Genomic DNA, 25,170 nt, shown 5'->3' on the forward strand with positions numbered 1-25,170 from the left:
CTCATAGGTTACCACCTGCCTTAGTGTTCACAAAGGCCAAAGATAATAACGAAAAGAAAAGGGAAAACAAAATCGAGCTTTACTCCTCTGAGGGAGTCTGGTGATAAGATGGCTCCCAATAGAGATAAAGGACCTGGGGTTCAGGAAAAGTTATCCCTTCATTTTCAGGTGAGCAATCAAACTGTCCAGGATGGAAATTCTTCTGCATCACTATAACACAGAGGGAATTTCAGGTATAGGTACACACACAAAAACTCCAGTGAGTCCCTGAAATACATAGGGTACCTAAAACTTCCCCAAGGCATCTCTGTATCACATAGGACAACACAAATGGAGATCCAAACTCACTCCTCAATAGGACAGCCAGCTTGTTTAAAAAGGAATAAAACAAACTCAGAAAACTGTCAAAGAAGTGAAACTCCCAAAAGGGGACTACGTGTTGTTGATTCCTCAGAGTTTCTGACCCTAGGTCAAACCAAACTTATCTTATAGACCTGTCCTTATAGACATTCCATAGGATCTCAGACAAGTTGTCTGGACTCACACCACAATAAAGTGAGCAGTGTATGTCTACTCAAATATTTTAAAAAAAAAAGTTATACAGTGACTTCTTCCCGTATTCCTAAACTGAATTCAATTTTCAGTGTTTAAGGCACTACTAAATTTAAAATTTAGTAATCCTTCTGCCTTTCATACGTTCACAGTTACACAGAAACTACTCTTATATGGGGTCACATATCCTCCTAGTCACCTGGGCCTATATCCTGCATATTATCCAGGACTCCTCACTCTCTCTCACCCTGCCCATGGCCAAGCCTTGTCAATTGTGCCTTCACAACATCTTTTGTATACACTCCCTTTTCTCCTATAACATTGCTGCCTGGTACACCTCATACCTTGATTATTGCAGTAGCCTTCAAATCTCTTCCCATTCCAGTCTATCCTCCATTCAGCTGTCAAATTAGTTTTCCTAAAGCATAGGCCTGACCATGTCGTCCCTTTCCCAGTCTCACCCCACCTCCAATTAGGTAAATCTCAGTGGTTTCCTCTCATCCCTAGGATTAAATATAAAATTCTCTGCTTGGCAGTCAAAGTTCCTCATGACGTGGCTCCCTCCCACCACATACTCTGTGATCCAGTGACACTGGCCTCTTTGCTGTTTCTTGGAATAAGACACTCCATCTCCTGACACGGGGCATTTCCATTGGCTGTCCCCCATGCCTGGGATTCTCTTCCTCCTCATCTCTCTTTCCTGCTTCCATGATTACCTTCAAGTCTCAGTAAAAACCCCGCCTTCTACAAGAAGCCTTTCCCATTTATCTTAATTCTAGAACCTTCCCTCAGTTGTTTATCTCCAATTTATCCTATCTATATCTTGTTTGTACATAGTTGTTTGTCTCCCCCATTAGACTGGGATCTCCTTAAGATCAGGGACTCATTTCTTCTTTTTTTATATCTTCCATGCTTATCACAGTGCCTGGCACATAGAAGGAACATAACAAATGCTTCTTGACTTGACTTGGTACGCCATCATGGAGGGAGGATGCCATTACCTAGCTATGGACTTGAGATGTATTTGTTACTTGCCGGTTGAACATCTGGACTTGTCTCTAGCAAATCCCTAAGGTTTATTGTTATTCAGTTTATTGTTATGAGCTACATTTGCCTCCTAGGTCCGAGGAACTTCTAGGACAAAATACATCTCCTCCACCTGGCATTTAAGGCCTTTCATAATTCATGTGCCATCTTACGTTTCCAGATCCATTTCATATCATTACTTTTCATGGAATCTGTATTCTAGCTAAACTTGCCTACTGTTTCCAGGTCTTGGTGTGCCATCTCCTCTCTCCATGCCTTTGCTCAGGCTTTCTCTCAGCCTTAGAATGCACTCCATTCTCATCCTACCCCATCTCAGAATCATTAGATTGCTTCAAAACTCAGGCTCAGATGCCTCCAGCTATGGGAAGCCCTGCCCAATAACCCCAGTTGAAAGTACTCTCTTCTGAAATAATTTTGTATTCATTTATTATTTTTTATATTATTTATCATTCATTTGTATTTACTCTTATTTCCCCCTCTCCTAGAATCTAATTTCTGTGAGGTTATATAGTTTTGTTTTTGTTTTGGTATCACTACTGGCTTACACAATATCTTGTACAGAGTAAGTGCTTAACAAATGTTTATTGGATTGAATTCCATACACACATCCACATGAATTGTCTGTCATCATCATCTACCTTAGCAAGAGGGCTAAACTAGCCATTTCTAAAATTTTGGGGAGAGGTGAGGAATATCAAGGTGCTCCACCTTTATTGCCAAAGAATCCCAAGGCAAAAGTGATGGGAAGCCTTTGTACATGGGCTGTACACGTAGTAGTGATCACTGTTATGATTTACATAGGGAAGGAATAAGCATTTATTAAATCCCTTCTATGTGCCAGACACTGTGCAATTATCTCATTAGATCTATGCTAAAACCCTACAACATTGGCGCTTTATTATCTCCATTTACAGTTGAGGAAACTGAGGCAGACAAAGGTAAAGTAACCTTCCCAGGGTCATGTAGCTAGTAAGTGACAGCATTTGGATTGGAACACAGGTGTTCCTGACTTCAGGCTCAACACTCTATCCACTGAATCACGTTTATTATTTTATTATATATTATTCCCTGGATACTTTAAAGGACATAAAAATGCTGTCTTATCTGACCCCTGCCCATATGGTCTGGAGAACTGAAGCAACTAGGGCAAAATGATCTATGTATAAACACCAAAAAATGATGTTTTATTTTCCATCGTTATAGTTTAAAGTGATTGTAAATTCAACCCTACTTACTTATGTTTCTCTCTTTCTCCCTTTCCCTGTTCTGTTTCTCAGGACAAATGTTGCCTTTCGCTTCACTGCCAGCCCCTCTCAACCTCAGGTAAGGTTACATTTCTGAAGGATACTTATTATTCATCTAGTGTTGCAAATTGAGAAAGCTATATATAATGTCAGAGAGAAATCAACGTGTGCTTTATTCACTTTCCAGAATTTTGCCCAGAGAATTTAACCTTACTTCTTAAACTAATATAAAGTAGAAGAAATGGTACTTATTTGCAGGAGTATTATGACCATTATACTGTGCCCTCTCCTGAACCCAGGCATATGTTTTAGATCAGGTTTAGTCCTGGGAGGAGCCTTACTCTAATTATAGACATTAGACTCCCTTTTCTCATACTCTTTGGCTCATTAAATCCCCTAATCAGGTGGACTTGGGGGAAATTATTTAAGAGTTAGATAACTTGCATGTAAATCTTCCCAAAACCAGAAATACTTAATATACAATATTAATCAGATACGGGAGAGATGATTAGTTCTTTTATATAATAATCTCATTTCTCATTAACAGAATGATTAAAATAAAAATCAATAACAACTTAGAACTACTGTTATAATTTTCTGGGACACTGATATTTAAACTTCATCGGGGACATAGAACCATCCGTATTGCTAGTTAGGTATTTTCTATTTCACCCCTGCTTGGCACTGCCCTTACATCTCTTGATAAAACAGTCCTCTTATTAGACAATCTCTCAGATTGTAGAATCTTCCCTTGCCACCAGCAAGCTACAACTGATGGGACCACGGTCTCCTAGCCTTTCAAACTTGCAAGATCCCTTCCAAACCTGGACACATCCATTTTGGGGTACTCATTTGAAAGGCAGCCTGGCATCCACTCAAAATCTCACCTTGTTAAGACTTGACCTCATGGTTTCTCAGGGAGTTGGGCAAATTGCCCCTTATCCCATATGACTCTTGGGAAATAGTTCAAAACAACCTACATACTTGGCAACCAGAAAGGAAGAAATTGTCTAAAATAGCTAAAGCTCAAGAAACGAATGTATAAGCCCCCAATTTTGTAGTGTGACACATTTTAAAACAAATTGGTATGATACAGTAGAAAGTGTTTGATAGTTATTTGTGTCTTTCCTAGTAAATAACTTACCCTCTTCTCTGTGGAGTTTTCCAAATGATATGATACAAAACCCTTTTGTTCTGCAGATCTCAAATTAGGGATTCTACATGAATATTGTAATATTAATGCTTTTCTTCCAAAATGTCAATTGTGAAATCATATGTATGTCTGAAAAATACTTACAGCGTTTATGTGTTCTATCAATATAATTTAAGCCCAAAGAGTTCTACAGTCAAATTAAGGAGTCAGGATGATAGGAAATAAGATGGGCACATACATCAATTTCAGTAAGGTCTGATCATGGAAACAGCTTCCTTCCCATCTCTAGAAGTTCCAAGGGGGCATGTGCCAATCATAGTGAAATAGGCTAATCCTTGTAGGTAAAAACATCTGGCTGATGTGAGTGCAGAGGCAAGGAATCAATAGCAAACCTTTAAAGGAAAAACCTGATATTTTGATAGTTTCCAAGTTTGCAGTTTCCTTGTTTATGAAGCAATAGTCTTTCTCTGTTATGATTTCTTATTACTCCTAGGATAATTAAACTCTAATTTGTATTCATCTCATCTTGTATCTGACATTTTATAAATCTAATACTTTTTAATAGTGGGTTTATCTGCATCTAGTAGTGTGTGGGTAGAATGTGAAGGGTGTGCAGAGGAATTAGTTATTTTCATTTGTATGTTTTCCACTTTAGCGGTGGAGCAGTGTTCCATGTTCCCAACTCCTCTCCCAAGTGTGACATTCTCTTCAGGAAAAACCCTTAGCTTTCTCCCTTGAAGGGAGAAAGTTTCTTTGACATGCACAGAAAGAAGAAGAAACTGATAGTACCTGAAGCAACTGACCTCAATAAAACTAATCTAGCCCTTCCTCCATAGAATCTACTATAAAGCTCAGTTGTGCCCGTGTTTCTTTTGGTCAGACTCTACTCAGTTGTTCTTTATGTTTAAGAAGTTATAACATATGAATCAGTAAAATATCTTTTCAATCTGTCTCTAAACCCCTATGCTGGAAATGTTCCCAACAGTTATTAAAACTATACCTCTCTTCCTAGATACCCAGCCACCCATTTGCACCCCTTCCACCAGGACATACATAAATCAGTGCAGTAATAACCACCATATGGTCTTAGCCAGTTTCTTTTAAAGGAAGTGGTAAACAGAAAGCTAACAGACTTTAATTAACAAGGATTGATAAAAACAGATTAAACTCTCCCTAGAGATGATAAAAAGAAGAGGCAGAGAGGATGAAAGTTTTGTCTGTCTCTACACGGGCACAGCAGTTGCCATCTGGCTTACACTCAGCCCAAATGACACACAAGCAGCATTTTTTGTTCTCTTAACTGCTTTTAATTTTGTGGTTTAAGCTCCTTAATCACAGAGGCTGTGGCACGGACAGGAAGTAAACCCAGGCTCCTGCTTTTTGTTAAAATGGTGCTGAAGCCTCTCTGGTAGAGGAGGTCATGACAGGAATGGACAGCAAGCAGCCCCTGCCTCCCCACACCATCACATTTCCCTGGTGCTGGAACTTCCTGGTATTATTCTGCTACAACTTCTCAGGCCCCTCCTGAGGTTTCAGCTCTCCTTTCTCCTTTAGGATGAGAAAATGGGAGTCTTCTCTTTCAGACACAGTCACAGCCCTTAGGCACTCCATTAGTTAGACAGTGAGTAACTTAGGTTTGCCAGCAGACACCCATCCTTCAATATCTCTCCACATATACAAGTGCTTTATTTACTGATTTGTAGTAGTTTTGCTAGTTTCTTCCTAACAACTGTTTTCAAGATACAGAGATTTTTCAATTTTAAATATTCAAAAAAATCAAAACTGAAAGCATTTTAATTAATTTATCACAGCACCAACAAAAATGCTTTTGTGTCAGTGGTTTGAACCTAATTGAATATAGTTCTTGTTTTTTGCCATATTGAATTCCTGGAAATTTAGTTAAAAGACAGATGATATTTTACCATACAAACAAAGTTATAATTGTAGGTTGAATTCCTAAAGACCTGATTTTAAGTAAATCATAAATACAGCATAAAAGCAAAGATACAGCTTTGAATGTCTGCATTCATTGTCTGAGGAAACCTTGGTTAAGAAGGGCCTAGGTTATTTTTGAGGGGTCTCACCATTTACTTGACTTAATTGACTGGATTATAAAATAAGCTATTTGCAAGCACACAGACCATGATATAACTAAAAAAAGTTTTAATTAAAAGAAAATGGGAATCAAATAATTATCTATTCTATGGTAAGTGAGTTGTAGTAGCTAAGTCTCACAAGCAAGGCCCCATGCTGAGTGTATCTCCTGATCACTTTGAACCCCAGCACAAGAGTCCTGTCACTCTGGTGAATTCTACCAATTGATACAGAGAGTTTACTCTCAACTGCTACAAGCCTTGGCAGCCTCCCTGCTGTGGGAACTTGTTCTCTGCTTTTAGCTGTCACCTTGGTCTCTAGTGAGCAATTCTTCTGCCTGCTCTCTCCACTGTCCTCTACAGTGGCTGCTAATTATCCCGCCATTCAGATAGTAGCTACTCTAGCCTCCTTTGCAAAAATATTACCCTTGTTTATCCTTGGATGTTCTCCCAGCATCTCTTCACTGGCCACTTATTTCCCTGGGTATATTAGGTGGCACAGTGGACAAAGCACCAGGCCAGGAGTTTGAAGGACCTGAGTTCAAATGTAGCCTCAGGCACTTACTAGTTGTGTAACACTGAGCAAGTCACTTAACCCTATTTGCCTCAGTTTTCTCATCTGTAAAATAAACTGAAAATGGAAAACCACTTCCAGTATGTTTGCCAGGAAAACTCCAAATGGGGTCACAAAGAGTCTGACATGACTGAACAACAAAACATTTGGTATTAGACTCCCCTCACAGACAGTCTCTTTCCTTGTCTAGATAGGAATTAAAGGTCTTCCCTGCAAAGGTCATACTTTTAAGAATAAGTGACCAAACCAAAGACTTTCCCTTGCCAAGGATTATTCACTCCTCATATAGAAATTTCCCTCCTTGTTTAGAAATTCACCCACTGGAGCTCCCACCAATCTGGACATACACAGACTTATTCTAGAGCAAAGACTTTGTGTAATCTCCTCTCTTTGGAGACCCAGCCTTTCTTTGGAGTTTAACAAAATTCCCTTTAACGTCAGGGCCAGGCATCCTTTTCCTGAGAGACTGCACCCTGCTGCTCTGGGGACTGAGTATTCCAAATAATTCCTGGGTGAGACTACCATCCAACTCATTTCAGGTGAAGTGCCATCAATCAGCAACAATGGAAGCACAAGATATTTCCCATGTAAATGTCAAAGTCATACAGGATTCTTTGATACATATGCAAAATCCAAATTTATTTTTATTTTCATTTCCAAATTCTCTGCCTCCTTTTGTCCCCTCTCCTTCCCATTGAGGAGGCAAGAATTAGAATACCCATTTTACATATGGAGTCATGTAAAACATATTTCCTTATTAGTCATGTTCTGAAGAAAAAAGAAAAAAAAATGGTTCAATCTGCAATCTGAGTCTATCAATTCTCTGTCAGGAAGTGGATCACTTTCATCGTGAGACCTTTGGGGTTGTGCTGGATCATTGTATGGATCAATTACTAAGTCTCTCACAGTGTACACAGTAACAACAATATTATAAAGATAACCAATTATGAAAGACAGTAACTCTGAGTTCTGCTCCCCTCACTCTGTGCCAAATCATACATGAACTTTAGATTATTAACATCAAGTGGTACATAAAACAGAGACACAAATTCTTGCTAATGTATCTTTGCCACATTTATGGAGGGTATCCAGTATAGAGCACAAAGGAAAAAAAATTCCCTGTTGATGGCGAGCTACTTCAAATGTTCTTGTTTGCAAGTGATATGCCAATTGCATAAGCCCCCAGACCACTGCATAATCTCCATAGTCACAAAAAAAAAAAACAAACCAAAAATGAACAAACCCAAATTTATCATATTTTTTAGTTTAATCCTCACAGGAAAGCCCAAGTGGATGAAAAGGTGCCTATTGTCCAGATTATGATATGCAATTGAGTGCATAGTCAAAGAAAGCTATCATCTTGGACAGACACTGTAGGTGGACAATGAACTTGGCCCAGAATCAAACAGGAGGAAATAAGCAGGCTAGATTGTATTTGGAAAATTATACAAGGCTTTTGGTGACTCTAAAACTTCTCCCTGAAACAAAAAGCCATCTTCTTAATATTAGTATCCTTCTAGTCAGTAAACATTTATTAAGCACCTACTATGTAACTGGGCACTGTGCTAAATGCTGGGATACAAAGAAAGGAAAATCAGTTCCCACTTTCAAAGAACTCATACTCTATGAGAGACATAATAGGAAAATAACTATGTACAAAAAAGATATATACAAGAAGAATTGGAGATAATCAATAGAGGGAAGGAACTAGCATTAAGGAAAAATCAGGGAAGGCTTTTTGTAGTAGAAGATAGGGGTTTTTCTGGGACTTAAAGGAAGGCTGGGAAGCCAGGAGGTGAAGATAGCTGCAAATCATAAAATAGCACAGTTTCTAAGGAATGAAAAACACAGGTCGCCAAAGAGCATTGGAAAGGAACATGGTGCATGTGAATAGCCTTCAGTTTTTTTCAAGGAAGAACTGTGCAGAGTATCATTAGGAAGACATCTACAACTGGAAAAGGAGGTAGGCTGGTTATCGGGTGGGAGCTAGGGATAACAAAGGGCTGTACCTCTGGTTCAGTTGGTGTCCACATGCTATCAGGGGCTTCAGATGAACAATAAATTAGGTCCAGAATTAAAAGAAGAGATTGTATTTGGGAGTGCTTTCAGTAACCCCAATCTGCTCCCAGTACAAAATCTCATCTTTTCATCACCAGTGTTCTCATATGGTTGTGAGTTTTTGGAATACTTCTGTTGTTATTGTTGAATCTTTTCAATCATGTGTCAGTCTTCATGACCCATTGTGGGGCTTTCTTGGCAAAGATACTGTATTGGTTTGCCATGTAGTGGAACACTACAATCTCCAAAGAACCAAAGTTGCCTATGGTCCCAAAGGCCATGGAGAGATTTATGATATGTGCAAATAGGCTATGGTATTTTTCTAATAAGATGTTCCACATGCAAATGTTAGCATGAGGCACATCATGGACTAAATGTACAACTGGAAAAAGAAGACTAGTCATATGTCAGGAGCCAGTGAGAAGAGATGTATAGCCAGTATCACATTAGTAACTGTGAAACATAAGGAGACCTAGAGAAAGTAAAAAGTAAGTTGAGTGTGGCACAGCGAGTAAGAGCACCAGCTCCAGTGTTGGGATGACCTGGGGATCAAATCCGGGCTCAGATACTTAGAACCACACCCAGAAATAACTGGCCATGTAACCTTGAGCAAGTTACTTAACCCCAATTGCTTTAAAAAGTAAGTTGAGTATATCCTCTCTGGAACATACCAAGAGACAGAGATACCAGTGATCCAGTTATTTAAATTTCCTGGCTAATTTTATTACAAAAAAAATATGAGTTTACAATACTTTGGAAAGTATTCATTCAGATCTTCAGGCAATAGCTGCTAAGTGAAGACCTTTTATTATGATATTTTTATTATTGTTATTGGTAACCAGAAAGTATGATACAGTAGAAATAACATTGACTTTAGAATGCAGAGAGCCTAATTCACACCTCACCTTTGATGATTATTATTCATGATCCTAAGCAAGTCATTTAATACCCTTGGGCCTCAGTTTCCTCATATGTAAAATAAGGTGGGTAGGAGTAGCTGGATAGGTAGCCCTAGATGTGTGATCCTATGATTTATGAACAATAATATTCTTGATTCATAAAGTATTTTCCTTCCTAAGAAGCCAGTATTCTTCATTGCTCTCTGTTCTTCATTGACTTACAGGACAGCCTTGTTTGGTATGTATTTAATAGTGCTTCAAAAGGAAGGAGTAAAATGAAGTGGATGGGTCTGGAGGTAGAGCTTCTGTTTAGAGGTACAAACACAATTTCAGAAAATGAATCATATGTGTAAATCCAGAGAGCTTTTTTTCCCTATTGAAAAAAAATAAGATTGAGAATTACCGAAGCACACTGTTTTCTTTGCCCCATTTCCCAAATCAGGTTACTTAAGAGTATGCTGAGGGAAATTTAAACATGAAAATATTTTACCTTGTTCCTTTAAGTATTCATTATACTGGAGTCGTGGGATACTATTTTTTGAGCTGCAGAATTCACTTGTGACAATGACTATATACATAAAATAAGGAGAGCAAATAAAAGTGGCTATCATATGACAGGCTTAAGACAACACAGGACTGTGCTAATGATATTGAATAAACTGTAGTAATGAAATAGACACACCTTTTCTCATCTGAGTCATTTCCATATAATTCAAGGGAAATTTCTCAACCAAATACGTGATTATATAGTTGGGCAAAGATGTCACATTTTATCCTAAATAAATGCTATAATGTCCAATCAATCAATCAACAGAGTAGTTTAGATTTTATTAAATAAGTTCCACTAAATAGATTCACATTCTAAATTAAATGAATCACATTCATCATAGTATCTATTTTCAGGTCTTAGAAGTCCTCTAGTAATATTTTCAGGTGACCTTGTTCCCTTTTTAAATTTTTAAACGTTTTTATTTTAAGTTCCAAATTCTATCCCTCCCTCCCTTTGCTTCCCCTTCCCTGAGATGGCAAACAATCAGATATAGGTTATACATGTGCAATTAGGTAAAACATTTCCATGTTAGTCATTTTGTAGACTTAAATAAAAGAAAAAGATGAAAGAAAGTGAAAAATATCATGTTTCAGTCGGTATTCAAATAATGTCAGTTCTTTCTCTGGAGGCAGATAGTATGCTTTATCTTTAGTCCTTTGGGATTGTCTTGGCGCATTGTATTGTTGGAATAGCTAAGTCATTCATAGTTGATTGAACAATATTGATATTACTGTGCACAGCATTCTCCTGGGTCTGTTCACTTCACTATGCATCAGTTCATGTAAGACTTTCCAGGTTTTTCTGAAATCATCCTGCTTGTCATTTCTTATAGCACAATAATATTTCATTACAATCATATATCATAGCTTATTTAGATAATTCTCAATTGATGAGTATTGCTTCAATTTCCAATTCTTAGCTACAACAAAAAGAGTTGCTATAAATATTTTTGTACAAATAGGTCTTTTTCCCTTTTGGGGGGATATCTTCAGGATATAGACCCAGCAGTGGTATTTCTGAATCAAAGGGCATACATAGTTTTCTAGACTCTCTGGCATAGTTCCAAATTGTTCTCCAGAATGGTTGAATCAGTTCACAACTCCAACAACAATGCATTAGTGCTCCAATTTTCCCACATTCCCTCCAATATCCAACATTTTCCTTTTTTGTCATATCAGCCAATCTGATAGATATGAGGTGGTACCTCAGAGTTGTTTTGATTTGTATTTCTCTAATCAATAGTGATTTAGAGCATTTTTTCATATGACTATAAGTAGCTTTGATTTTGTCATCTGAAAACTGTTCATATCCTTTGACTATCAATTGAGGAATGAGTTATATTTTTATAAATTTGACCCATATCTCAATATATTTGAGAAATGAGGCCTTTATCAGAGATACTTGTTGCAAATTTTCCCCCAGTTTTCTGCTTTCCTTATAATTTTGGTTACATTGATTTGTTTATGCAAAAAACTTTATAATTTCATATAATCAAAATTATCTATTTTACATGTTATAATGCTCTTCTTTGGTCTTAAATTTTTCCCTTATCCATAAATCTGACAGATAAACTGTTCCATGCTTTCTTAATTTGTTTATGGTATCACCCTTTATGTGTAAATCACATGCCCATTTTGATCTTATCTTGGTATACAGTGTGAGATGTTGATCTTTACCTATTTTCTGCCTTATTCTTTTCCAGTTTTCCCAGAAGTTTAGTCAAATAATGAGTTTTTGTTCCAAAAGCTTTAGGTTTATCAACTAGATTACTATGGTCATTTACTATAATGTAATTTGTAACTAATCTATTCCACTGATCCACCACTGTATTTCTTAGCCAGTACCAGATTGTTTTGATAATTACTGCTTTATAAAAGGAGTTTGAGATCTGGTATGGCTACACCATCTATTTTCACATTTTTTTTTCATTTATTTCTTTGATATCTTGGGACTATTGTTCTTCCAGATTAATTTTGTTACTATTTTTTTCTAGCTCCATAAAATAATTTTTGATAGTTTGACTGATGTGGCATTAAATAGATAAATAAATTTAGGTAGAATTCTAATTTTTCTTATATTGGCTTGGCCTACCCATGAGCAATTGATATTTTTTCCAATTGATTAGATATGACTTTTTTATGTGAAAAGTGTGTTCATAGTTTAGTTCATATAATTACTAGATTTGTCTTGGCACGTAGATTCCCAAGTATTTTATATTATCTGTAGTTATTTTAAGTGGAATTTCTCTTTCTATCTCTTGCTGCTGAACTTTGTTGATAATATATTGAAATACTATATATGACATATATATACTATAAATGACTTATGTGGGTTTATTTTGTATCCTACAACTCTGCTAAAGTTGTTAATAATTTCAAGTAGTTTTTTTAGTTGATTCTCTAGTATTTTCTAAGTTTAACATCATATCATTTGCAAAGAGTGATAATTTATTTCTTCATTACCTGTTCTAATTCCTTTTATTTCTTTTCCTTCTCTTATTGTTATAGCTAACATGTCTAGTACAATATTAAATAATAGAGGTGATAATGGGCATCCTTGCTTCACCCCTGATTGTATTGGGAAGGCTTCTAGCTTATCCCCATTACAGATAATGCTTGCTAATGGTTTTAGATAAATATTATTTATCATTTTAAGGTAAGTTCCATTTATGCCTATGATCACTAATGTTTTTTAATAGGAATGGATGATATATTTTGTCAGAGGCTTTTTCTGCATCTATTGAAATAAGCATATGATTTCTGTTTGGTTTTTGTTATTGATATGGTCAATTATGCTGTTAGTTTTCCTAACATTGAATCAGTCCTACATTCTTGGTATAAATTCCACCTGGTCACTGTGTATGATCCTTGTGATATATTGCTGTAACATTTTTTCTAGTATTTTATTTAAATTTTTTTGGATCAATACTCACTAGGGTAATTTGTCTGTAATTTTTTTTCCTCTGTTTTGGCTCTTTCTGGTTTGGGTATTAGCACCATATTTGTGCTGTAAAAGGAATTTGGTAGAACCCCTTGTTTGCCTGTTTTTCCAAATATTTTGAATAATATTGGGGTTAATTATTCTTTAAATCTTTGGTAGAATTCTCTGTGAATCCATCTGATCCTGGTTATTTTTTTCCTTAGGAAGTTTATTTTTCTAAGATTGGGTTATTTTATTTCTTACACTGTTACTCTAGGTAGTTTATATTTTTGTAGATATTCATCCACTTCATTTAGATTGTCAAACTTATTGGCATATAATTGTTCAAAATAGCTCCTAATAATTGTCTTAATTTCCTCTTTGTTGGTGGTGAGTACACCCCTTTAATTTTTGATAGTAGTAATTTGGTTTTCTTCTTTCCTTTTTAAATCAAATTAACCAATGGTTTATCTATTTTATTGGGATGTTGGGTTTTTTTCATAAAGCCAACTTCTAGTTTTATTTATTAGTTCAATGGTTTTCTTACTTTCAATTTTATTAATCTCTCCTTTGATTTTCAGGATGTCCAGTTTGGTGTTTAATTGAGGATTTTTAATTTGTTCTTTTTCTAGTTTTTTTAGTTACATGCCTAATAATGAATTATCTGCTTTTTCTCTATTTTATTTATATAAGCAGTTAGAGATAAATTTTCCCCTAAGTACTGCTTTGGCAGCATCCTCTAAATCTTGATATGTTGTCTTCTTCTTGTCATTTTCTTTAATGAATTTATCTATTGCCTCTATGATTTGTTCTTTGACTTGTTTTTTAGGATTAGATTATTTAATTTCCAATTAATTTTTATCTCTCCATTGCTCATTATTAAATTAAATTTTATTGTATTATCATCTGAAAAAGATGCATTTGTTACTTTTACTTTTCTGCATTTGGTTGTAAGGTTTTTATGTCTTGATATACAGTCAGTTTTTGTGTAGGTGCCATGTACTGCTGAGAAAAAGTATATTTTTTTCTGTTCCCATTCAGTTTCTTCCAGAGATCTATCATATCTCACTTTTCCTGAATTTCACTCACCTCCTTAACTTCTTTCTTGTTTATTTTTTGGTTAGATTTATCTAGTTCTGAGAGGGGAAAGTTGAGGTCCCCCACTAGTATAGTTTTATTATCTATTTCTTCTGTAACTCATTCAGCTCCTTAAAAAATTTCGATGCTATACCATTTGGTGTATATATGTTTAGTATTGCTATGACTTCATTTATGGTACCTTTCAGCAAGATATAGTTTTTTTTTCCTTATCTCTTTTAATTAGATCAATTGTTGCTCTTGTTTTGTCTGAGGTTATGCTTGCTACCCCTGCTTTCTTTGCTTCAACTGAAGCATAATAGATTTTGCTCCAGCCCTTTACCTTTACCATGTGTGTGTCTCTCTGCTTCAGATGTGTTTCTTGTAAATAAAATATTATGAAATTCTGTTTTTTAATACATTCTGCTATCTGCTTCCATTTTGTGAGTGAGTTTAACCCATTTTCATTTATCGTTGTGATAACTGTGTATCTCCCTCCATGCTATGTTTTGCTTTTTTAGCCCCCTCTCTCTCTTGCTCCCCACCCTTTTCCTCCTCACAAGTGTTTTACTTCTGATAACTTCCTTCTCCAACGTCCTCTGTTTTATCAGTCCTCCCTCCTCCTTCTATTATCCCCATCACTTTTTACTTCCTCATAGGGTAAGACAGATTTCTGTATCCAACTGAGTGTGTATGTTATTTCCTCTTTGAGACAATTTTGATAAGAGTAAGGTTTATGCTTTGCCTGCCATTCCCCCTCTAACTTCTCCCCCTGACCCCATCTCATCTTACCTTCCATTATAATAGCTCTTTCATGCCTCTTTTCTGTGGAATAACTTACCCCATTCAATCTCCCTCCCCAACTTCTTCAAATGCAATTTTCTTTCTCACCCCTTTATTTTGTTTTTTTTGTTTATTTTGGGTATCATCCCATCAAAGTCCCTTATATCCACACCCTCTATCTACATGCACTTCTTCTAATTGCTCTTATAGTAATAAAGTTCTTAAGAGTTACAAATATTATCTTGTCATATAGAAATAATAACAGTTAAACTTTATTGAATTTCTTGTGCTTTTTTTTTCTTGTTTCTTTTTTATCTTTTTATGTTTCCCTTGATTCTTGTATTTAGAGGTCAAATTTTTTATGCAACTCTGGTCTTTTTATTAGGAATGCTTGAAAGTTCTCTATTTAGTTAAATATCCATTTTTCCCCTTGAAATATTATATTCAGTTTTGCTGGATAGGTGATTCTTGGTTATAATCCTAACTCCTTTGCCTTCCAGTATGTCGTATTCTAAATCCTACTGTTCTTTAATATGGAAACTTCCAAATCCTGTGTAATCCTGACTGTAGCTCCACAATAATTGAATTGTTGCTTTTTGGCTACTTGCAATACTTCTCCTTGATCTGTGAACTCTGGAATTTGGCTATGATGTTCTAGGAGTTTTCATTTGGGGTTCTCTTTCAGGTGGGGATCAAGGAATTTTTTCAATTTCTATTTTGCCCTCTGGTTGTTTTGTTTGTTTGTTTTTTCCAAGCAAGATAACAGTTTATTACTGGGGCATGAACTTATTTATAAAGGGGTCTCTGACCTGCCTTCATTTGCGCCAAAGACCCAGCATGAGGGGTGAAAGAGCTTCCTAAAGTTAGGTGTGTTTTCCTTCTGATTAGCCTGACAGCACATCATTGGGATCTCCCCTGGCAAAGGCAAGGCAATCCTGATTGGCAGACATTTTTAAAAATGTATTTATTTATATTTTTAGTTTTCACCATTCACTTCCATAAGCTTTTGAGTTCCAAATTTTCTCCCCATCAGTCCCGTCTCTCCACCCCAAGATGGAGTGCAATCTGATACAGGCTCTACTTATATATTCATATTAAACATATTTTCACATTAGTCATGTTGTAAACAAGAGTTAGAACCAGTGGGAGAAGGCACAAGAAAGAAAAAAACAAAAGAAAGAAAGACAGAGAGCAAATACTATGCTTTGGTCTGTATTTAGACTTCATAGTTCTTTTTCTGGATGTGGATAGTATTTTCCATCATGAGTCATTTGGAGTTGTCTTATATCCTTGCATTGCTAAACTGGACATAAGTCTATCAAAGTTACTTATCTCACAATGTTGCTGTTACTGTATTCTTTTGGTTCTGCTTATTTCACTCAGCATCAGTTCATGTCTTTCCAAGTTTTTCTGAAGTCCACCTGCTCATCATTTCTTATAGTAAAATAATATTCCATTACATTCATATACCATAATTTGTTCAGGGATTCTCCAATTGATAGACATTACCTCAATTTCTAATTCTTGGCAACCACAAAAAGAGCTGCTATAAATATTTTTGTACATGTGGGTCCTTTTCCCATTTTTATGATCTTTGGTAGATACAAACCTAGAAGTGCTATTGCTGGGTCAAAGGGTACATAGAGTTTTCTAGTCCTTTGGGCATAGTTCCAAATTGCTCTCCAGAATGGTTGGATCAGTTCACAACTCCACCAACAATGCAAATTAGTTTTCTAATTTTCCCACATCTACTACAACATTTATCATTTTCCTGTTTTGTCATGTTAGCCAATCTGATAGGTGTGGAACCTCAGAATTGCTTTAATTTGCATTTCTCTAAACAATAGTGATTTAGAGAATTTTTTCAAAAGACTTTAGATTGGGGTGGCTAGGTGATGCAGTAAATAGAGCACCGGTCCTGGAGTCAGGAGGAGCTGAGTTCAAATTTGGCCTCAGACACTTAACACTAGCCATGTGACCTTGGGCAAGTCACTTAACCCCAATTGCCTGCCTTCCTCCCTCAAAAAAAAAAAGCAAATGACTTAGATATCTTTAATTTCTTCCTCTGAAAACTGCCTGTTTATATCCTTTGACAATTTCTCAATTTGGGAATGTCTTGTATTCTTATAGATTTGACTCAGTGTTCTATATATTTTAGAAATTAGACCATCATTAGAAATACTATCTGTAAAAAATTTTTCCCAGCTTTCTGCTTACCTTCTAATCTTGGTTGCATTGTCTTGGTTTGTGCAAAAACTTTTTATTGGGGGGGAGGGCAATTGGGGTTAAATGACTTGTCCAAGATCACACAGCTTGATTTTGTGTGTGTGTGTGTGTGTGTGTGTGTGTGTGTGTGTGTGTGAAGTGTCTGAGGCTGGATGTGAACTCAGGTCCTCCTGACTCCAGGGCTGGTGATCTATTCACTGAGCCACCTAGGCGCCCCTATGCAAAAACTTTTTAATTTCATGTAATCAAAATTATCCATTTTGCATTTCATAACGTTCTCTAAATTCTTCCCTTCTCCATAGATATCACAGGTAAACTATCCCTTGGTCTCCTAATTTGCATATAGTTTCACCCTTTATGTCTAAATCATTGGCCAATTCTATTTTTTAGAGAATCATTTTCCTTGGTAAATTTTCATATATCTTTTCCCATGCCATTGACTTTTTTCATGAACATTACTCTCATTTCCTTTCTTAGTTTTTCTTCTACTCTTCTAATTTGCTTTTTTAAATCCTTTTTAAGCTCTTCCAGGAATTTTTTGGTGCCTGAGACCAAATTGCATTTTTCTTTGTGGCCTTGCTTTTTGACATTTTGACACTGTTGTCCTCTTCTAAGGTTATGTCTTGATCCTCCTTATTACCATATTAACTTTCCTTAGTCAAGCTCTTTTTTTGTTTTTGCTCAATTTTTTCTGCCTTTTTTGTGACTTGGTATTTTTATGTGAGAGTCGGGCTCTGGTCCTGCACTGTCCCAAGTTTTTTATGCTGGGACTCAGGGTCTTAATGCAGGCTTTCAGTGGGCTTCAGGGCTCACTTCGTTCCTTGCTTTCGCTGGAGGGTAGGCTTTCCTTGTGGCTTGTGCTGGGGTGGGGGTGGGGGGTGCCTTCTCATTGGTCTCCCCTGGGTGTGGGGTTTAGCTACTGGCCTGACCCAGGGTGGGTCCTTGCTGCTGAGTTGCTATGGTAACAGAGTCTTTCTGGAGACTGGCCCTGGAGGAGGAATCCTGTTGTTGGTCTGTCCAAGGGGGGGGGACCCTGCTCCTGAGCTGCTATGGAAACAGAGCCACTTTGCTAACAGGCCCTGGAGGACTAATCTTATTTCTAGTCTGCCCCGGGGCTGGGATCCTGCTACTAGAAACAGGGTCTCTCTGCTGGCTTGTCCCAGGGGAGGGGTCTTGTTGTTGGCAAGCCCTGGGATGGGGCTTCACTACTGGTCAGCAATGGGCTCAAGGCTTGGCTGGTGGCGAGGTCACTGGGATGGAATCTTGCAGAGCTGCACAGACTTCTCACTAGCCTAGGGGGCTGCTGGTTTGCAGGAGGGCGGGGCCTCTCAGATGGATTGCCCGAGGCTTGGAGCCTTGCTGAAAGTCTCTCCCAGTTCCCCCAATGCTGCAGCTCTTAGACCTTGCTCCCTTCCCACCCCAGTGAGACAGACCTTTCCTGTCAGGCTGGTAGGCTGCTTCCCTAGACCAATTCTGAGGCTGTTTTCGAGTTGTTTGGAGGGGAATTTGGAAGGACTTCAGAGGATTCCTTCCTCCCTCTGCCATCTTGGCACCAGGTTACCTCAAGTCAAGTTAGCTCATTCCTCATCAGAAATTGTACAAATAGTTGTGTGAATAGATATTACATCTTACCATGGGCAAGTCACTTCAATTTTCCAATCTTTAGCTTCTTCATCTGCAGAATGAGGAAATTGGACTATGTGATATTTAATGTCCCTTTCACTTCTAAAACCCATTGTCTTGCAAAATAGTTTTTAGAAAAATATCCTTGTTGCAAACCAACCAAGAGAGATTCTTTAGCAAAGTGCCCATAAAATATGCAAGAGTAGCAATCACATTGGCACAGTTGAAAGGAATTATTAAAGATTCTAGAAGAACAGGCTTACCTGGTTTAATTTGTCACATTGATTATAGGTTTCATTTGTCACATTGATTATAAAATTTTAAGTAAGAAGCAATAAAATAAAGAAATTGATTTTTTTAAAATGCTTGTTAATTCATTTGTTGGTTGATTAGAAATGTCCTAACACATTTAATACAATAATCTAATACAATAAAATGGCCATGTAAAATTTCATTTGTCTTCTTGCAAAAAAAAAAAGGAAGCGTAATTGCTAGTTCAGATGAAAAATAATGGAAAGTTATTTGACTTTTAGCCATTAGAGAGAGTTATTTGAATTCTTTTGCCTGAGGCCATGGAATAGTCCTTAGCATTCCTAGGGTCTTTCCTATTCAGAGATATCACTAAAATAGGGAAATTGGATTTTTGCTCCAGGGCACTAAATTTAGAGGCTACCAATAGCACCTGCAGCAACAATGAAACAACAGATATTATTGCCTGGTTAGCAAGGAACATTAGTTAAAATAGAAGGTTAACAAGTGGGAGGCTAACATGAACTACTGCCAGTGCTATTCCCACCACTCCTAGTGGCATGTGTCAATGTTCCAGATCTCTATTTCCTTCCAAGTAGACCATGTTGCAGCCCCCAAATCCCCTATCCCATCCTAACTGAGGATGTGCATCATAGCACTTGTCCTGGGCACAAAATTTCTAGTTATGACATCAGATTAGCAAAGATGACAAGAAAGAAAAATAATAAATATTGGAGAGTCTATGGAAAAAAAAAACAGATACGTTGATGCATTGTTGGTGGACCTGTGAATAAATAGAACTATTCTGAAAAGCAATTTGGAATTATAAACAAAAAGTTACCAAGCAGTGTATAGTTGGGTCTTTTGACCTAACTAAGCCCCTGCTAGGCCAGTACCCAAAAAAGGTCATAGAAATAGGAAAAGTTCCTTGTACCTACAAAAATATTAACAGCAGATCTTTTTTGTGGAAGGAAAAAAACTGTAAACTAAAGAGATGTTCATCAAGAGAAAAAGCCAAAGGAAGCTGTACACGAATGGGGTGAGAGGCTACCATACTGTAAGAAATGAGGAAATTGATTATTTCAAAGAGACATTGAAAGAATTATGTAAACTGGTACAGAATGAAGTAAACAGAACCAGGAGAACAATCTATATTATGACATCAATATTATAAAAGAGAAGAATTTTGAAGACATAAACTAATGAAGAATGAAATGAGCAGAAGCAGTAGAAAAATTTACACAGTAACAATATGAGAAAAACAACTTTGGAAGCTTTAAAAACTATGATCAATACAATGACCATCCATGGTTCCAAAGTACCAATAATGAAACATACTATCTACCTCCTGACAGAGAAATTATATATATAGAGAGAGCAGAATCACACACATACACACATACATACATACATGTGTGTGTGTATACACACAGCCAATGAGAAAATGGGTTGTTCTTTGCTATGTATATTTTTTACAAGGAATTTTCCTTTTCTATTTTTCCCCCCAATAGGGTGGGAGATAGAGGGAGATAAAATAAGTTTCTGTTAAATTTTTTTTAATGGAGAAGTGAAGATGGGGTATTACAGATGAGGAATGTTTCATGCGCTTTCAGATGAGGTCGCTGTATTATTAGTTTTACTTAATGATTTTACTTTGTTACAGGACGCTTCTCAGAGTAGGGATAATCTGTAAATGTAATATAAAAACAAGACACATTGATAAAACTTAAAAAAAAAGAATTTTTATTATGTTCCTGATTGGGGGGGGGGGGGAATGTGAATATTTATGAATTTATCTGTTTCTCTTTTTCTCAGTATTTTCTATACAAGTTTCCTAAAGATGTGGACTCTGTTATCATTAAAGTGGTATCTGAAATGGTCTACCCATGTTCAGTTGTATCAGTTCAGGATATTGTGGTAAGTCCAAATAACTTATAATTCTATTTAGATATTAGCGTAAATAAATAAATATGCATATATGTGTATATATACATATGTACATGTATCTTTATGTATCTATACTTACATATACTATAAACTTACTCTATATTTATGGATGTATACGTGTGTAATACACACACACACACACACACACACACACACACACACATAGGATACTGGATATATTATAAATACTACTTCCAGAACAACCTGAAGAGTAAGGAGGGAGTCCTTATGTTCTACAAAGTGAAAGGAAAAAGGAGGAGAATGGAAAACATGTACTCTTATCATTTATTCCCTCTTCCAGTTCCCAAGCACCTACTACAGTAACATGTACAATGGACATTTCATGTTTTTAGTCATCAGTATTAGGAACATAAAGAGCCTTTAAATTAAAAGAGGGGAAGAACGAAAGGAGAAGCAAAGGGCAATGGGGAGAAGCCAGGTCAAATGCGGTGAAAGCCCCACAGGTAAAAGACAATGGGTACATTTATGCTATTTTGAAAGTTTCCCTAGACTACATTAAACAATTAATGGAGTGTACTAAGTTATGCAATATTATAGATTATAGTTTTGCAGTTTTCTGTGATATAAAAATAACTGGCCTTAGAGGAGACTTTACCTGTTATATAAGTGGAAGAAATCGAAGAGGTTTGTTTAATGTTTTTCAAGGGGAAACCATATTCATAGGTCCAAAATCAGAAATACTTGTGCTTGTATAATAAGTACCAAGACAACGGTGGCAATGTTTTATGTGGCCTTTTCTTTTTACCCCAAACTTTTCATAGTGCCCAGTATATGATCTTGACCATAACGTGGAATTTAATGGTGTTTATCAGTCCATGACCAAGAAAGCAGCTATCACTGTACAGGTGAGAGATACTTTCCCCTTGTAGTAGCTTTCCTTTTTCTATGATTATCAGACAAAACGGTTTATAATAAATTATCTGCAATATTCTGACATCCCAGAATGACAACTATTCCTTATGTAACTAATAACCTCCTGCTTTCAAGATTAGTTTAAGGCTGATGGACTCTGAATGCAGGTCAAAGCATACTGTTTTCACTTATTATTTTTCCTTTTCGTCTGTTTCTTCTTTCACGACTGTGACTAATATGGAAATATGTTTTACATGATAGCACATATTTATAACCTAGGTCAAATTGCTTACCATTTTAAGAAGGGAGGGGAGGGAAAAAATTTGGAATTCAGAATCTTGTAAAAATGAATGCTAAAAATTATCTTTACACATAATTGGAAAAATAATAAAATACTATTTTAATTTTTAAAAATAGTTTAAAAGCCAGTATCTCGGGGGGGGGGGAGCCAAGATGGCAGCATAGAAGCAGGAAATTCTGTGAGCTCCCCTCAGCAACCACCTAAAGGCCAGTGTCTCTTAACCTGGAGATCAGAGCAGAGATGTGAGGGAAGGGATACTGACTCTAGAAGTCCCTGAGTTAAGTAAAGAAAAAAATTCCACTGCAGCCCTACTCCCCTCCCCACTTGGCACCCTGACAACCTTTGTGCAGAGAATGGGGTGTGAAGGAACAAATGCACAGCAAAGGGTGTGGAAATCTTTCTGCTAGATAAGACTTCAGGTTCTTCCAGATGACTAGATTCTAATCTACTAGTTGGGGATCGCTGCTTTAAGGTGAGATTCAACTCATGAAACTTTAAGGTTATTGAGCAGCATCAAATCATGTATAGAGTTGGCCTTAAGCCCAAGAACACCTGGGTTCAAGTCCTGTCTCTAATTCCTACTGGCTTTGTGACCTTAGGCAAGTCTCTTAACTTCTGTGCTCAATATGTCTCTATAAATTACAGAGAAGATTCTGACCAGAATTGGGAAAGGGAGTTTCCACCCTCTGGGAATTCCCTATACCAAAAAAATCACAGATCTGATCCCTATCCCCCTGAAGGTATTCTAACACTTAGATTTACTGTCAGCAACCAAACTAGGGCTGGAATTGTTCTTTTACCATCATTTAGCATTTGTTTGACACCACTAGTCTGTGTAGATTTTGCATGGGATGTGCAAAGATGGATTCCCAGTCCTAACAGTTTAATTAACTTCTTTGCATCTGCTTTATCTGCAAAGTGCTAGATGCAGAGAGAAATAAGTGAAGTGACTTTGGTCTGCTGGGAGAAAAAGTGCTATTTCTTGAACAGCAATGAAAGATTAGGGAAGGGTGAGTTATTGATTAGGCAGCAGGCTCTATCACTTCCTTTTCTCTCTCTTTCATTTTCCAAAACCTCAGATTGATCCCCAAACCTCCACTCTTATCTCTGTTATTGTTTATTTTTTGCTGAGTATCTCCACAATTACACTGATGATCCCAAATTGGGAAGGACAGAAATTTTAAAAAATGAAAAAAGTAGAACACTTTTTTTTTTTTTACAGCATCTATGTTACCAAACAATTAAGATTCTACAAAGCATACCGATATACCAGACAGTTTCACTCTGGAAGTACTTAATAGTGACATCCCCTTTGGGAGTATCACCTCTAGTCTTGAGTCCCTTTCTCTAGAACCAATGGTATATCCATGTTGTAGTATTTTGAGTCAGTGGACTAAATGTTCGGCTCAAAACAAGATAATGAAGAATTTCAGAGTTGGAATGGACTTGAAAAAGTAACTTGCCCAAACTCTTGTTTTATAGAGGAGCAAACTGAGGCCCAGAGATAGAACGGCACACAGCAGCAGAGCCAGGCCTCAGACCCAGAGCATTCTTAGTCCTGTGTTGCTTCTACTTTACCACAATGACAGAGGGTAGAGGAAAATCTATGAGGCAACTAGGAGGTGCAGTAGATAGAGCACTGGGCTTGGATTCATATCATCCTGAGTTCAAATATTAACTAAGATACCTTCTAGCTATGTGACCCTGACCAATTTGCCTCAGTTTCCTTGTCTGTAAAATGAGCTGGAGAAGGAAATGGCAAACCACTCCAGTATCTCTGCCAAGAAAACCCCAAATGGGGTCGTGAAGAGTCAGACATGACTGAAAACAACAACAGAGGATAATCTGGACTTATTTGTAATGTAAAAACAAAACACATGAATAAAACTTGAAAAAACCTCATTCTTAGTGATCATTCCCAGGGGCAGCTAGGTGGCACAGTGAATAGAGCACCAGCCCTGGAGTTAGGAGGACCTGAGTTCAAATCTAACCTCAGACACTTGACACACTTACTAGCTGTGTGAGCTTGGGCAAGTCACTTAACCCCAATTGCCTTGCCTTCCCCACTCTAAAATTAAAAAAAAAATAGTGATTACTCATTATGTGTTCTTAAGTTATTTAGTTTCAGTTTTTAAATTAAAAACATTTCACAAGGGTTAGCTCATAGTTATTAAGTCCCCTCTAAAATATTACATTTTGCCTACTGATGCATTAGTTTGTGTAATTTCTAATATGGCATCTAGGAACAAGACAGAAGTCATAAGAACATATGTATCCTTTTTACCCTCCAAAGCACAAAATAGAAACTATATCAAGATTTTGCATGATTATGTGAATATAATTAACTACAAAGGGATTTAGGGTGGGATGAGCTTTACTTTCCTCTTTCTTTCTTTATTTCTCCCACCTTCCCTTGTTTCCCCTTTTCTCTCTTTCTCTTTCTTCTCTACCTATCATAAGGTTGTTATGTCTTGTACAGAAGAAGGATTTTCCAGGAGAGCAGTTCTTTGTGGTGTTCGTGATAAAGCCTGAAGATTATGCTTGTGGAGGATCATTCTTTATCCAGGGTAAGACATGGTGACAGACACTTGGCCTACAAGAGGACCCACAGGGGAAGCAAACTGGCCTGTGATGACTATCTCTAGCTCTCTGTAAATGATATCTCACCAGAAGGGAAGAATCAGGAGAGACAATGACTGTTCCCTGGCACGATAGTCTCAAAGACAAGGCAATGGAAGGCAAAGAGAAAAAATAACAGATTACAAATGTATTGAAGTGTTTTTAGTGTAACACACCTTTCCAAATCCTTGCACTTGTGTATATCAAGGAATAGAATTCTTATATGGTATATCAAAAGACCAGGATTTTTTCCCTTGATAGGTGGTAGAAACAGAACACTGAACATTTATCATTGTACATATAAGTCTAGGGTAGAGAAGGAAAATTCAGTTTTAAATTCTTGTTGCTAAAGATATGCCTTCAGAGACAGTAACAAATCAACA

At 36.9% G+C, this 25,170-nt stretch overlaps 1 protein-coding gene across 8 annotated transcripts in view; it reads left to right on the forward strand.

The window, feature by feature from the left end:
- SIDT1 (SID1 transmembrane family member 1) overlaps nucleotides 1-25,170 on the forward strand; it is a 171,126-nt gene that overhangs the window by 59,712 nt on the left and 86,244 nt on the right. For all 8 annotated transcript variants that reach the window (XM_069069883.1, XM_069069884.1, XM_069069886.1 and 5 more), the window contains 4 exons: nucleotides 2,877-2,922; nucleotides 20,863-20,964; nucleotides 21,777-21,860; nucleotides 24,648-24,735. In XM_069069883.1, coding sequence (XP_068925984.1) covers nucleotides 2,877-2,922; nucleotides 20,863-20,964; nucleotides 21,777-21,860; nucleotides 24,648-24,735 — 320 coding nt within the window. The remainder of the gene's footprint in view (nucleotides 1-2,876; nucleotides 2,923-20,862; nucleotides 20,965-21,776; nucleotides 21,861-24,647; nucleotides 24,736-25,170) is intronic.

Source organism: Petaurus breviceps, unplaced genomic scaffold (genome assembly GCF_028583685.1).
Source record: "Petaurus breviceps papuanus isolate PSGF00001 unplaced genomic scaffold, PetGlider_PUasm1.0 90792, whole genome shotgun sequence".
Lineage (NCBI taxonomy): Eukaryota > Metazoa > Chordata > Mammalia > Diprotodontia > Petauridae > Petaurus > Petaurus breviceps.